The sequence below is a fragment of the Alligator sinensis genome, unplaced genomic scaffold, assembly GCF_000455745.1.
Source record: "Alligator sinensis unplaced genomic scaffold, ASM45574v1 scaffold608_1, whole genome shotgun sequence".
NCBI classification, from domain to species: Eukaryota; Metazoa; Chordata; order Crocodylia; family Alligatoridae; genus Alligator; species Alligator sinensis.
This window is the reverse complement of record NW_005842799.1, coordinates 403,679-417,249: the sequence shown is the minus strand read 5'-3', so window position 1 is coordinate 417,249 and position 13,571 is coordinate 403,679. Positions and strand designations below refer to the sequence as shown.

At 45.8% G+C, this 13,571-nt stretch overlaps 1 protein-coding gene across 3 annotated transcripts in view; it reads left to right on the top strand.

The window, feature by feature from the left end:
- CCDC88C (coiled-coil domain containing 88C) overlaps positions 1 to 13,571 on the top strand; it is a 145,135-nt gene that overhangs the window by 107,298 nt on the left and 24,266 nt on the right. For 2 of the 3 annotated variants that reach the window (XM_025191249.1, XM_014525420.2), the window contains exons 17-20: positions 1,589 to 1,754; positions 3,774 to 3,965; positions 4,495 to 4,656; positions 6,247 to 6,524. In XM_025191249.1, coding sequence (XP_025047034.1) covers positions 1,589 to 1,754; positions 3,774 to 3,965; positions 4,495 to 4,656; positions 6,247 to 6,524 — 798 coding nt within the window. The remainder of the gene's footprint in view (positions 1 to 1,588; positions 1,755 to 3,773; positions 3,966 to 4,494; positions 4,657 to 6,246; positions 6,525 to 13,571) is intronic. The other variant, XM_014525419.2, reaches the window with a different exon arrangement.

Below are 13,571 nucleotides of genomic sequence, written 5' to 3'. Positions count from 1 at the left end.
CCCACCAGGAAGGGCTTGCACTTGTGGAAACTGTGACAGGGTAGTCACTCCCCTCTTGCTGCTCCAGTGGCCAGGCAGGGGCAGAGCCAGATGCCAAGAGTAGGGCCCCAGGTGGAGCAAGGGTGGGCAGGGAGCAGTGGGCAGACTCGGCCAACGCTTGGGGCCAGCCCTGTCCCAGCAGGAGGGGGCTTATTCTGTCAGACTGAGCGCGGACTGAGTGGCAGCTCTGGCCAGGCCAGGTGGCTGCGGTGCCCCAGGGACAGAGCAGAGAATGACCCCGCTCCCTGACCCCCATCCCCAGGGCCCTGCTAGCAACATCTGGCCCAGTCCCTTACCCCGCCCGGCCAGTGGAACAGCGAGGGGGGAGCAACTGCCCCCATCACAGTTTCCACAGGTGCAAGCCCCTTCCTGGTGGAGAGCTGTGCTGCAGGGCGAGAAAAGCTGCTGCTGAGCACGGCAGTGCAGTGGGGGGCTGGGAGGGCTCTGGCCTTCTCTGGACCCCAGTGCTGCCACATTCAGTCTGCAGCAGCTCTGCCAGTCTCTCAGCACAGCGCCTCTGCCAGGAAGGGGCTCGTGTTCCCCAACGTCGACAGGGACTGCTGCCCCCATCAAAGGCCCTGCCTCCTCCTGCTGCAGTGGTAGGGTGGGAGCATGGTTAGATGCTGGCCGGCAAAGCCCTTTGTGGGGGGCAGCAACAGGGTTATTCCCCTTTCCTCTGACGTTCCAGTGGAGGGGACAGGAAGGGGCTTATTCCACTGCTAGGAGTGAATGCGGCCACAACAGCAGACAGATCTGGCTGCCAGTGGGGGTAGCAGGGAGACTATCCCTCCTCCCTGCCTCCTTCTGCCTCGGGGGCTGTGGTGCCCTGCTGCTGCAGCAGCGAGGGGGGAGTGCCCAGCTGGGAATTAAACCACTCTCTGGCCAGTTCAGCCTGAACTGGCCAGGCCCCCGCCCCTGCAGCACAGCTCCCCCCAGCATTTAGCATTTGGCCTGAGCAACTGCAGGCATGTGCTTGCAGTTCCTCAGTTCAGAAGAATGTTTGTCCTGTTACAAGCCGGTTCAACCTAGGCAGGTTAGACTAACCTGCAACGGTTGAATCAGTTCAGGCTCTGGCTTTTTTAATGTCTGTCTCTAGCCCAAATCTCCTTTCTATAGGCTTTTTGAACCATTTTCAGATTTCAATTAAAAAAAAAAAAAAATTCTTACTGTAGAATTCAGTCGGGTTGTTTTTTTATTCCATGCTACAAAAATCTCTGACAGAAGTATAATTTTTTTAAAGAGATTCTATAACATAGTTGGGTAAAAACATAAAAGGTGTTCTGTTTTAAACACTGTAATTTTTTGTTATTAGTGTTTCACCCCTTTAAAAATGTTAGACTTGCTTTAAAGCATTTTTCCCCAGCAAGAATTTTTCAGTTCACTTCATCAGAATGTAAAATTACAGAACATCAATGAAACATGGATGTGCATAAAGAAGCAAATAAGTATCGTTCCTAAATTTGGTGTGGGTGAGGGCAGTGGCTACAGTCTAGATGTTTGTTCGTTTTCTACTGACAGATATTAGAGTGCTTTTCTCATTGTCTTGCAGAAAATACAAGTTTCTGGAAAGCAAAACTGAATCTGCATTGAAGACAACACTAGCTATGAAGGAAGAAAAGATTACGTTGCTTGAGGCACAAGTGGAGGAGTCTCTGGATATGAATCAGCAGTTACAGAATGAGCTAAATACAGTAAGAGGACAACTTCTTTTGAAAGTACGAAGCCTAGCTGTTCTGTAAGGCCCCTGACAGACATTCAGCTTAAAATGTGATGGGATCTAATGCTCAATCACAACTATTGAGTGTCCTGCCATACCACGCGCATGGGAGAATGGGTGATTTTTTGGGGATTGAGGATTAGATCTCAGTTGTACTTTACTTGCTGAAAGATTAAACCAATTGCCTGATTGTCAGTTGGAGCCGAGAACCAAACTGATCCACACCCCCAGCCAACAATCATCTTGGCATACAGGGAGCCCTGCACTGGGAGGTATAGAACCACATGTGCCACCCAACTGAGTGACGCACACGGTTTTGAGGACCATAGGGCATGGGAGCTGTGTAAACCCTATGCATCACCCAGCTGAATGGCTCACAGGGAGGTCTATAAATTGCATACATGGGGAGCCCAGCATCAGTCTGCCAGTGCCAGGCTCCCCATGTATGGAGAGTTATAACGCCCTGCATGCTGGGTGGTATGTGGGGTTCTGACAGTTCCAAGCTATGTGTTCAGTTTAAGGTGTGATGCAAACAAATCACAAAGCTATTCCACGTTATATGAGGAATACATTTTTGGCTCACTTACTGCATTATCACACCTTAAACTGCGTTGCACATGTGGCCAGTTACTATTTAAGGTGCAATTAATGTGTTAATCATGTCTTAAATGTAATGTGTGGGGGGCCTACATTGCAGTGGCTTCTTTGTATTTTTTTACAGTCAATAGGAATGTACAAAGACAATCTGTGGAATGCCCTGTTCCAGCCATGGGCTCTGATAATGTGTTGGGGCCAGGCTCAACCAGGGATAGCAGCAGCAGTGGACAGATTTCTTCATCCTGCACCTGATCCCTGCTGCCTCCTCCAGGTGTGCCCTACTGGCCAGGAGGAGGCACTGCAAGAGAATTAACCAATCCCCATCCCCATGCAGGCCCAGAGGGAGCCCCAAAGCTACTCCTGCTGTGTTCCTGCTGCAGGCTCCAGGGAGTATCTGTGAGGGGATCTGGGCTCAGCTGGAGACAGCAGGGGTTGGTTCTGACTTCCAGTGCCTATTTGTGGCATTGAGAAACACAGAGATGAGGAGGGAGCAGGTGCTAAAAGGAGGAACCTGCGTGCCATTGCTGTTGGCCTCTGTCATCAAGCTATCCCAGCACCCTGCACAGCCACTCCCCACAGCCCCCACCCCCCCCCCCAGCCACTCCCCACAGTTTGTGGCTGGATGGGTGGAGGAGCAGCTCTGGGGCTCTCCCCACCCCTGGGACAGTAGAAGTGGCAAGCAATCTTCCCTTCCACTTTGTCTACCTGCTGCTGCTTACGTCCCTGCCTGGGAGCTCCAATGGACCTACATTCAAATAGTTCAAATTCAAAAAGAAGAATTTTTCCAACTCTTTGAGTTGGTCTAAGAAAAGATATCAGGTTTACCCAAAGAACCTTGTCTGCCTATGTCCTTAGACAAACACAGCTACAACCTATACCCTTGGTCCCACATTCCCTCTTCACCCCTTGATGTGAGGAGCAGTATGCTACATACCTTCTTTAGGAAATCATGGATCCACGCAGGGGGACATGTAGCAAAATAAAATACTTATTTTTCTTGCATGCCTCCTTTCCTCTCCTAGATGATGATACTATCAGCCTTTGACCCAGGACTTTGAAGTCACGAAGTTTTACCAATATCTTCAATGAAAGCAAAGTTAAGCCAAGTATGATTGCTTCTGGAAGATACCATTCCAGAGCACTGCTGAGTTGGTAGAAAGCAGTGTGCTCAAGTGAGCTCCCTGACTGGGAGCTAGGGAGATGTGGGTTCTTTTCCTAATTTTATCATTTTATTTCTGTACCCCAAGTTCCTCATCCATAAAATGGGGTCATGATAACTATGCCCCTTAAGTGCCTTGAGATTCATGCAAAAAAAGGTTTCAAGTGTTAATTTTTCTAAATTTTTATTTGTATGAGGGCAATTTAATTGTTTTTTTTTAAATAATTAATTTTAAACGAATATTTCTTTTGTACTTTACAGATAAAGAAAGACTTTGAAGCTCTTAAGCAGAGCCAGGAAGAGGGACAATTCCTACAGAATTCCTTAAAAAATCCTACAGAAAAAAAACTTGTTTCCAACCACCAGATAAAGGAGAAATGGGAAACAGGACACCGAGAGACAACAAAGGAGCTGTTGAAACTGAAAGACAGGGCCATAGAGCTGGAAAGAAGCGTAAGTCACTTTTTTTTAAGGATGCAGATATCAGGCATTTGTTGATATTCATGTAGATTTTGCATGTTTCTTAAGTTGGAAATAACTCCAAGTTCTATGTAGCTGTCTTGCTGCAGAGAAGGCAGTGATCCGGTGGTTAAGACCCTAGGCTGTGAGCCCATGGTCCTCATTCAGTTCCCTGTGCCACCAAAAACTTCCTAAATTACTTTGAGCAAGTCACTTAGTGCCAGATTTGTAATGCTTGTAGGTTTCTAGTGGGATTCTGGCATCTGTTTACTAAGTCCCTGTGCATCATTTAAGCCCTCACATAATGGCGTAAATGGGACTTGAGTGGTGCATGTTCTGGCCCCTGTCTAGTGATGGATCTTTTACATAACATCTCTCCTGCCTTGGACTTAATGCTATGAAGTATTTCCTATTAAATGTTCATTGTGAAACAAGTGTCAACAGTTAGCTCTCATCTTGGATAGGGTTCAGAACAGCTGTTCAATTTCTTCCTCCCCACCTTTCCATTCTGTTTCCCTTACAGAATGCAGCCCTCCATGCTGAGAAGCAGTTGCTCAAAGAACAGCTGAAGCACTTGGAAACACAGAATGTTTCTTTCAACAATCAGATCCTGACACTACAGAAGCAAAATGTCTTCCTTCAGGAGCATAACACTGCTCTACAGACCCAAACAGCCAAACTTCAGGTCAGGACAACTCTAGGCCGGTGTACCAGAAAACTCTGGGTTTTTTGGTGGGGAGAGAGGTGGTCATGTGGAAAGGATAGAAGTGGAGAAGGCAGATTTCAGTACCAACTTACAGAGTGCAGCTGGTGCCTAGGCAGTAGATTCAGATTTGTATCCGAATGTCCATTGAATGAAAAGGGTATGGATGCAAAGTTCCAACCTGAACTCTTCACTATTGAGTAGTTGTTGTTTACAGTGAAATTTGGAAAACTAATTAGCAACACAGCAAAATTCAAAGGTGCTGTTTCAGCAGCTGTAGCACATCAGATGTTCCTACTTTTAGTACTAGTTCTTTATTTTTGTATTTTCACTGTGCCCCAGAAATAACTTTCCTGGGGAAATGAGAATGTAACAACTAAACTATAATTGACATCTGGGGTAGCAGATCCCAGTCAGCATTTTCAGGTCTTCAGACATTTCAACTTTGTGGCAAAAAAATCAAAATTGTTTATGAAAAGCAGAAGCTTTTGTGTGGGGAAAGGGGGGTGGGGATTCTTTCAAAGTTTTCATGGAAATTTTTTTTACTGGACCTAGTCTCTCCACAACTAAGTTCAGTTTTTTTTCTGTTGTTCAATATGCATTCAATACGATTTGAGATTCACTTAGTGCTTAGGCACACTGCATGTTTACATAAGTATATTAAGCCATCGCTGGTTCAAAAAAGAACAGACATACGATTTACTGCCTACACTGGTGCAACTTACTCAAATCCAATGTAGAACTGCACTTCTACAGAAATAATCAGGGGCAAAACTATACTGGTTAACTGATACAAGTGCGTGGGTATTATCTATCCACAGCTTATCCCAACATAGATATTTGCTCACACCGTCACAGCCTAGTAGTGAGGCACTCTGATAGCCCTTGATCATATGCAGCTATTCTAGGATAGTTGAATACTGTATGCCCATTCTGGATGCTGATGTAAATTATATCAGTGCATAAAAACTGTTTGTCACCTTGGTATAAATATATCTTGAGTCTAGGACCATTGTCATACTTGCTCCCAGTTCCTTGTGCACAGGGCCAGCATAAAGCCAGTGCTCCATGTAAGTGCCAGAATTGATCTTGCATGAAATTTAGGAGTTGTTCAGGCTCATACTGGTACCTACACAGGGGTGTATTCCATCTCCCTTGCATTTGGCAAAATAAATAAGCCTCCATTCAGTTGAAAACAAAGACCAGCTTCAGCCATTGTACATTCTTGTCCATGATACTTGGGCTCCAGATGTTTTAGATCAGTTCCCTTGGCCAGGTAAATTCCAGAGTTGCCTCTGGTGATAAAATGACAAGCAAACCTTGGGAAGTCTTGGTGTGGGGTGGACCTTAAAGGCACCTTGGTCTTGACTTCATCTACTTTATGTTACCAGCAGTACTAAAATGTTGCTTAAGTTCTGTTTATGAAAAACTTCATATTGTCAGTAACTGTATAAGCATTTTTAGGTCTACATAGCCATATCTGCATGTGTACTGCATGTCCATCGTGTCTGTGGTGTGTGTACTGGTACATGCTTACATAAACATAATTACTTTTTATTTGAGAAACTTTAGGTAGAAAACTCAACCCTGAGCTCACAGAGTACTTCATTGATGGCCCAGAATACCTTACTCCAAAACCAGCAGACAGCCAAGGAGAATGAAAATGAAAATGTACTGAAACAGAAGGACCAGCTGAAAGCTGAGTATGAGTCATTGCTGCAAGATCAGGAACACCTTGCTTCACTTCATGAGCGACAGTCCACAGAGTATGAATTGCTAATAAACCAGCACAGCTGCCTAAAAACATTGCACAAAAATCTGGAACTGGAGCACAAAGATCTTGGGGAAAGGTATGACTTTTTTAAATGTTCAGTATTATAGCATACTGAATACTCACTAATAACAAAGAAGTTACAATTCAGCAGTATCTCAGGGCTAGAGTATGCTAAATGCTCATGTTAAAACTAGTGGTTTCCTTTCTAAGAATAGACATAGCATTTTATTAGAGTAATGTATTGTTTCTTGAGGATTTCCTTCCAGTTTTTATCTTCCTCGAGGCTAAGAATGGAAACATAGTGTAGGTACAAGTAATGTATGAATCCCACTCTGCAAAAAAAATTCCAAAACCTATTTTTCATTTTTCAGTTATCCCCCACCCAAAAGAAAATTGAATTTACATTTAACTTTCATGTAAAACCTGTATTTAATTTGAAATTAAATCAGATGGCATTTGTAAACGTAGAGTAGTAGCTAATGCCAAACTTTTCTAGCCTAAGGAAATGGCAATACAATGTGCAGCAGGTTTTGATAGCCCTCAGAAATAAAACTGCTGTGACAAAAATCTATGTCAGATCCATGTGACAGACAGCTGCCTGGCATTTGGCTAAATGACCTGGAAATGATTACACTAGTCCCATCCCTGCTTACTGAGTTTTTCACAGACTGATTAATAGGTCCCACTTGTATGGGTCTTTAAATTACCATGCTTCAGTGTTTAAAGGCAGCTTATTGGGTTACTTGTTTTCCTGATGAGTATCAATAATTAAACTATTTCAGCCTGCAGAACAGTGGTTTACTAAAAAATACATAGTCCTCACTGATAGGTGCTCTGGTGAACATAGCATGTCAGCAACAGTTACGCTACAGCTAGTGACAGATGGTACTATAGGAAAAGATGGTAACCTTTTGTGTTCTTGGAGCAGGTGTTTTTAAGAGCGCAGGATCCTCCTCATAATCTGTTCTCATCAAGTCAGGCACAGAAGTTTGTCCAAGTGATTTGTCCAAGAACAGTCTACATCACCAGCTAGCTGTCAGACAAAATATGCATATTGTACCTTTTTAAAAATCTGTGTTTTATGGAGCTCAACTAGTTGAGAATGGGCATAGGGAAGGGAGTAGCAGGCAAGGATTCATCTCATCTGCTATTTGGTGGTATTTAGATGACAAAATGAAATCTCTTTCTTTCACTTGCAACTGAGATGTTTCACCCGTTAAATGCTCTCAGAATGTGTAAGAGCAGTTTGGTTGCTTGTCTCCCTAAACAGTGTTTCAGAAAAAGGTTTTTTCTTGGTCCAAGCTGTGAGGCAGTAGATTTTTCTCAAGTGACAATCACATGCTTAGGTTCCACTCCATAGAACATTTCTATTGTAGAGAATGTGGGTGAGGAGAAGATGGGTTTGTGTGTTAAAGGTCATTTACTGAAATCTTTTTTGTTTACCATGCAACATATTTCACTGCCTTCCACTGAGAAAACTGGTTGGCATCTTCTGCATTTTTAGAAAACTTGGGCCCCCTCTACAAATGCAGGTAAAGGTGCAATGGGATCTAATGTGCAGTTCACACAAATCGCACCTCCTGCTTGCCATGCTGGGATTGGCTCCCTCTGCACCAGCAAGAAGCAAGCTCCCACAGCTGGGAGCTCCATCAGCCATGTACCTCTGCAGCTGGGAGACTCAACTATCATGATCTTCCAACCCCCAGGGTACATGAAGCCCCCAGGGCTGGGAGATTGTAGTAGCTGTGATCTCCCAGGCCCAGGGGCTTCATGCACCCATGAGCCTGGGAGATTGTGGTTGGGTCCCAGCACTAGGAGGTGCATACCAATGCTAGGTATTGTGTACCACTCTGTACACACACAGAAAGAATTCTTTCATAATTTTTCCTACAGGTGCACCGATACATTAGTCCATATCGTATCAGCACCGATAAAAGGGAAATTGGCATCATCAGCAAGCGTCTTTTTTTGGCTGATATGGCCAATAATTTTGCCGATAAATGCCACGTGCATGCACGCAGCAGCAACAGGCTCACAGCCAGGTGTGCAGCCTGGCAGCATGGAAAGCAGTGTTCAGCCAGTAAGTCTGTGGGGGGGAAAGGGGTGGGCAAATTGAAGCCCTCACAGTGAGGAAAGGAATGGCGCAGGGGCAGCCATTGCCCAGCCAGGGTGGGGCATGGGATGGAGCTGGCAGCTTGTCTTGGGGGGGGGGGGGCTTCCACCCCTGCATCCACCCCCAGGGGAGGCATGGAGGGCATGTACCCCCTCCAGATCTGTGCGCGGGTGGCTGCACTTGGGCCAGGTGGGGTGGGGTGGGTGGCAGAAGTGCTGAGAGGGAGGGCTATGCTAAATTTTGGGGTGGCTCTAGCCCCCCCCTCCTCGGTAGCCCCCCTCCCACTGCTGCTGCTGTCTGCCCCACCCAGCCCGAGTGCAGCCGGCAGGAAGAGGCTGGAGGAGCCCCAGCCCTGAGCGTGCAGCAGGCAGCCTGCCCTCATTCCACGCACAATTCCAGGGGGTGGGGGACCCCCCATGCCACCCCCAGGGGTTTGCACAGCGGGGGGAGCCACCCCCCCATGCTTCCCCCGGACAAGCCACTGGCTCCATCCCATGCCCTGCCCCAGCTAGTCAGCACCTGGCCCTGCCCCAGTCCCACTCCCACCCTTCCCCACAACAGATTTACCAGCTGGATGCTGCTTTCCAAGCTGCCAGGCTCCATATCAGCAGTAGGATTGGTATCAGCCGATGTGGCTGGTCAATAATTAGCCATTGGTATCAGCCCAAAAATCTTTTATTGGTGCACACCTAATTTTTCCCACCATTGACCTAGAACCAATGGTATATCCACGGTGGGAACACAGCTGTAGACTGGCCGTTGTATGATTTACTTATAGGTTGATTTAATCCTCTAAATTGGACAATCTGGAGGTGAAATTGGTAGTATCAATTCAAAACTCTTGCCAGTCAGCCTGGTTAAGTCCTAGAGCAGTGTTGGGGAAAGTTTCTGAACACATCCATCCCATCAAGGTCTTGGAGAACTCTTGTCAGGGCACTGATGGTGGAGCTTGACCTGGGAGTAGTTTAGAGTCTAGCTTGAAAACTGGTCTTAAAGTTTTATGTAAGAGCACTAGAATACAATAAAGATTAAAAGCAATGGATGAGATGAAGAAGTAAGGATTTTACAGTAATATAAAACAAAATCCATAAATGTTTAATGGGGAAAGGAAGAAAATAATCCCTCAGGATTACATGAGAAACTCTCCCCCAAGTTTGAGATTTTCAGTTTGTCATATTAACACTGAGTTCTCAGTATTTGAAATGTCTTGGAGCTTAGTCGGAGGAGAAAACTATTAAACTCCATCACTGTCAAAGGGGATGAATAGTAAAAAGAAGTTTTTGTCTGATAGACAGGTACTCTTCTGTGCGTCAGTTCAATAGGCTGAAATTTGGGACAAGCCGTAATTTGACCCTGGGGTGAGGGGAACGGTAGCCTGAAAGAGAAACAAGCTGGCAAGAGTCAGTACATTTGGTGCAGTTCTGTCCTTTGTGGTGTTCTTATATTTTACCATGGCTGCAAAGCTAACTTTCATTGCTCTGCTTTCCCCTCTATTGAAATGAGAATTACCAATGGCTGGTTGAATTAATTAGAAAGTTAGTTTTTCGACTGTAGTTTTTTTGAAGTACCACTGCTGTGCCTTCTGCCGAGCTGCTGTTTTGAAACTGCTTAGAGAAATGCTTATTCATGAGTCACAACAGATATCTCTGCTCTAGTCAGAGAATATTGTTCTGGTGAAACCCTACTCCAGAAAATGTCAAGATACTGGTCATGGATCCACATGCACGGGGAAAGTGTCACCTGTGGACTATCCCCACTTATATGGGCATAATCCCTGCCTGAGGGCCCCAAAGGAAGAAATTGCATCCATGAGCAACATGCTGTAGTAGAAAGTAGCCACAGCCTGCCTTATCTGGGAGTGGTTAGAGGAAGTATAGGATTCAAGATATATGAAAAGTGGGCTATTATGGTTGGTAAGAAGTATATTCAGTCCCTTATTCCATGCCTATCTCTATTAGACACTGAGTTACTCCATCATGCTAGCTATATATCTCAGGAGTTGTGGAAAGGTAAGTAGTACTGAAAGTATCCAAGCCTGCCCTTCCTGCTACTCTCTTCCTTTTCACTGAGCCCTGCATATGCAAAATGAACAGCACAGGTGACAAATAAAACCCAGCAGAGCTGCTGAGGCAAACAAGCCCTCATTTTCTCCTTAAATTTCTCATTAGCAGGGTACATCTACACATGCACTTTACTGCAGAGTTGACTAATTAGCTCCACAGTAAAGCTTCACTGTCTACATGTGCACGTGTAGTAAATTGATTAGGATAGCACTGTCTGGGACAAGTACTGTCCTATGGCAGAGTAATTTATGCCACGTCAACACACATGTAGACAGTGACCAGGGCTGGCTGGGGCATGAGGATGCTACAGGCTGCCTCCCAGCTAGCCCTGCACTGTAGCACCCTTGTGCCCCAGCTAGCCAGAGCCTGGGGCTGACTCCCTGAGCCTGCTGCCAGGCCAGGGCTGCTCTGCCTTGGCCCTAACTGCGGCGGCCCCAGGTGCATGTGCATATGCTGCGCCCGGGAGCCAGGGACTCTTGCGCAAATTATGCCGGAGTTTACTGCTCCATGCTATTGCACATGTAGACGCACCCACAGGGTAGCAGAGCCACTGCACCAATGTCTGCTTGGCATTAACATGTCCTAAGCCTATTGTCTCAATTTTATAACTATAATATTATGAATTGATGTTATATGGAGTTGATATTACCCCTTCTCTTCCTTGATGGTTTTGGTTTGCTCCCTCTTTTCACTCAGCACTTCTGCTTTTGACACCTGTTGTTGGCAAATTTTGTGTTTAGTAGGTTGATTTTAAAAGGTGCTGCCTCCCTTCAGCTCTTCTTCATCCTAGAAAGCAACCTGCTATGTACCAGTTGACTAAGATCTGCAGAAAAATCAGAGTTCTTACTATTTGAATTTCATTTCAGTAAAAAATATAATATATTTTCTCACTTTAAATATGCACCCTTTTTACCCCAAAAATAAACCCTCCAAAATTAGGGTGCCTGTCTTAAGTAGGGCAGCTGGGTTTTTTTCACTGGAAAAGTAGCATTCCTAGAGACACTGAGCGTGTCATGTATGCAAGATGGCTGCTGAGCACACACACACGGCAAATTGATAGGGGTGCACCGATAGAGATTTTGGGGGCCAATACTGATAGCCGATATTTAAGGAGGCATATCAGCTGATACAGTTCAATTTCTGACACAGCATGGAGAGCTCTGTGCAGCTGGTAAGTCTGTTGTAGGGGAGGGGGGAGGAAAGGGGTGTGGGGGGAGCAGATCAAGGTCCAGGGGAAGCAGGGTGGCTGCTTCCCCCCACCCTACCCCCACACGCTGGGAAGAGCCCAGTGCAGCCCCAGCCTGCAGCCTGCCCCGCCCCGCCCTGTGCAGATCCAAGGGACATGCCCCCCCCCAATGCCCTCCTGGGGTGCACACAGCAATGGGAGCCACCCCCATGGACAAGCTGTGGCTCTGTCCCCCTTCCTGCCCCACTCCGGTTGGACATCCCCTACCCACTTCCACCCTCACTGAAAGGGGTGTTGATCTGTTCCCCACCGCCCCCCTTCCATCACAACAGACTTATCAGCTGCATTAGGTATCCATGATGCTAGGCTGTGCTCCTCACCATCTATGTGCTGTGCTTCTGCACGCATACACAGGGTCTATCAGCCAAATTATCGGCCACATCAGGCCGATTTTCTGATGCACTCAGTTTACTTTATATTGATGCTGATCCGCTATCGGACCAAAGTATTGGTGCACAAATTTTAAATGTTGTTGATCCATTTTTAACGTTTGTTCGTGACCCTTTCCTATATTTTTGCAACCCATAGGTTGGGAAACAATGGTCTATAGAAGACTCCCACCTCAATGTCACCCTTGTTGCTCTCAACTCTGACCCTAACCCAGAGACTCTCAACAGACCTATTTCCTGCTTCATACTGGAGCTCTGAGCAATCATGTGGCTCTTTTACATAAAGTGCAACTCCTCCTCCTCTTCTCCCCTGCCTATCCTTCCCAGACAGTTTATACCATCCATAACAGCGCTCCAGGCATGTGAACTGCCACCAAGCCTCTATTATTCCAATCATGTCATACTTCTGTGACGGTGCAAGGACTTTCAATTCTTCCTGCTTGTTCCCCAGGCTCTGTGCATTTGTGTACGGACACCTGAGGTAACTACCTGATTGCCCTGATTTCTTAGGAAGTATAAGAGGAAGTATAAGTATAAGAGCACCTCCACTGTTACCCCTCCCACTTGCTCTTCCTCCAGGTCTCCTGTTTCCCCACTTCCCCAAAGCAGCAAGTGAGCTGCTGGTAGTATCTTGATCGAAGGCTTTTGATGCGAAAAACATACTTTATTGACAGGAATTTACATGAAGAACTGCTTACAGTAAGAAGTAACAGTTTTCCTACTACTGTTGGCAAGGGTCTGGGGCCTAAACTTGTGTGACATAAAGCACTGGTTTTCAACCTGTGGTCTGTACAGCCATGGGAGTCCACAGACTGTGGGTCTGTGGAAGATGACTATGATCAATCAAAAGTATGTGAATACCCACACGCTAAATTTAAAGGGGTCCATACCTCCATTCAAAGCTTTTGAGGGGCCCCCAATTGAAAAAAGGTGATACAGAATAAGTCCTCCTGGAAACATAGTGTCCAGGATGTGTGGCATTGCAGAAGACTATCTGCTACACAAGGAAGTTCCTGATGCCACACTTTCTAGAAACACAGTGTGTCCAGGAGGACTTACTCTGTCACACAGTCAGCCAGGACTCTGGAGAAATCTCTCTTTCTCTGTTCTGCCTTTCAAAAATAAGGCATGTATTTTATTTGGGACACGTTTTGTGTGAGAAAATACAGGAATTGCACTTCCTAGCTTAGTTTTTAGTTCATTCACCTACTATGACTTAATTGAACATAGTGTATCTTTTTAAGTACCATATTTTTTCACATATAACAAACATCTTCCCCATCCCTGTCCCCCCCCCCATGAAATCAGCCCC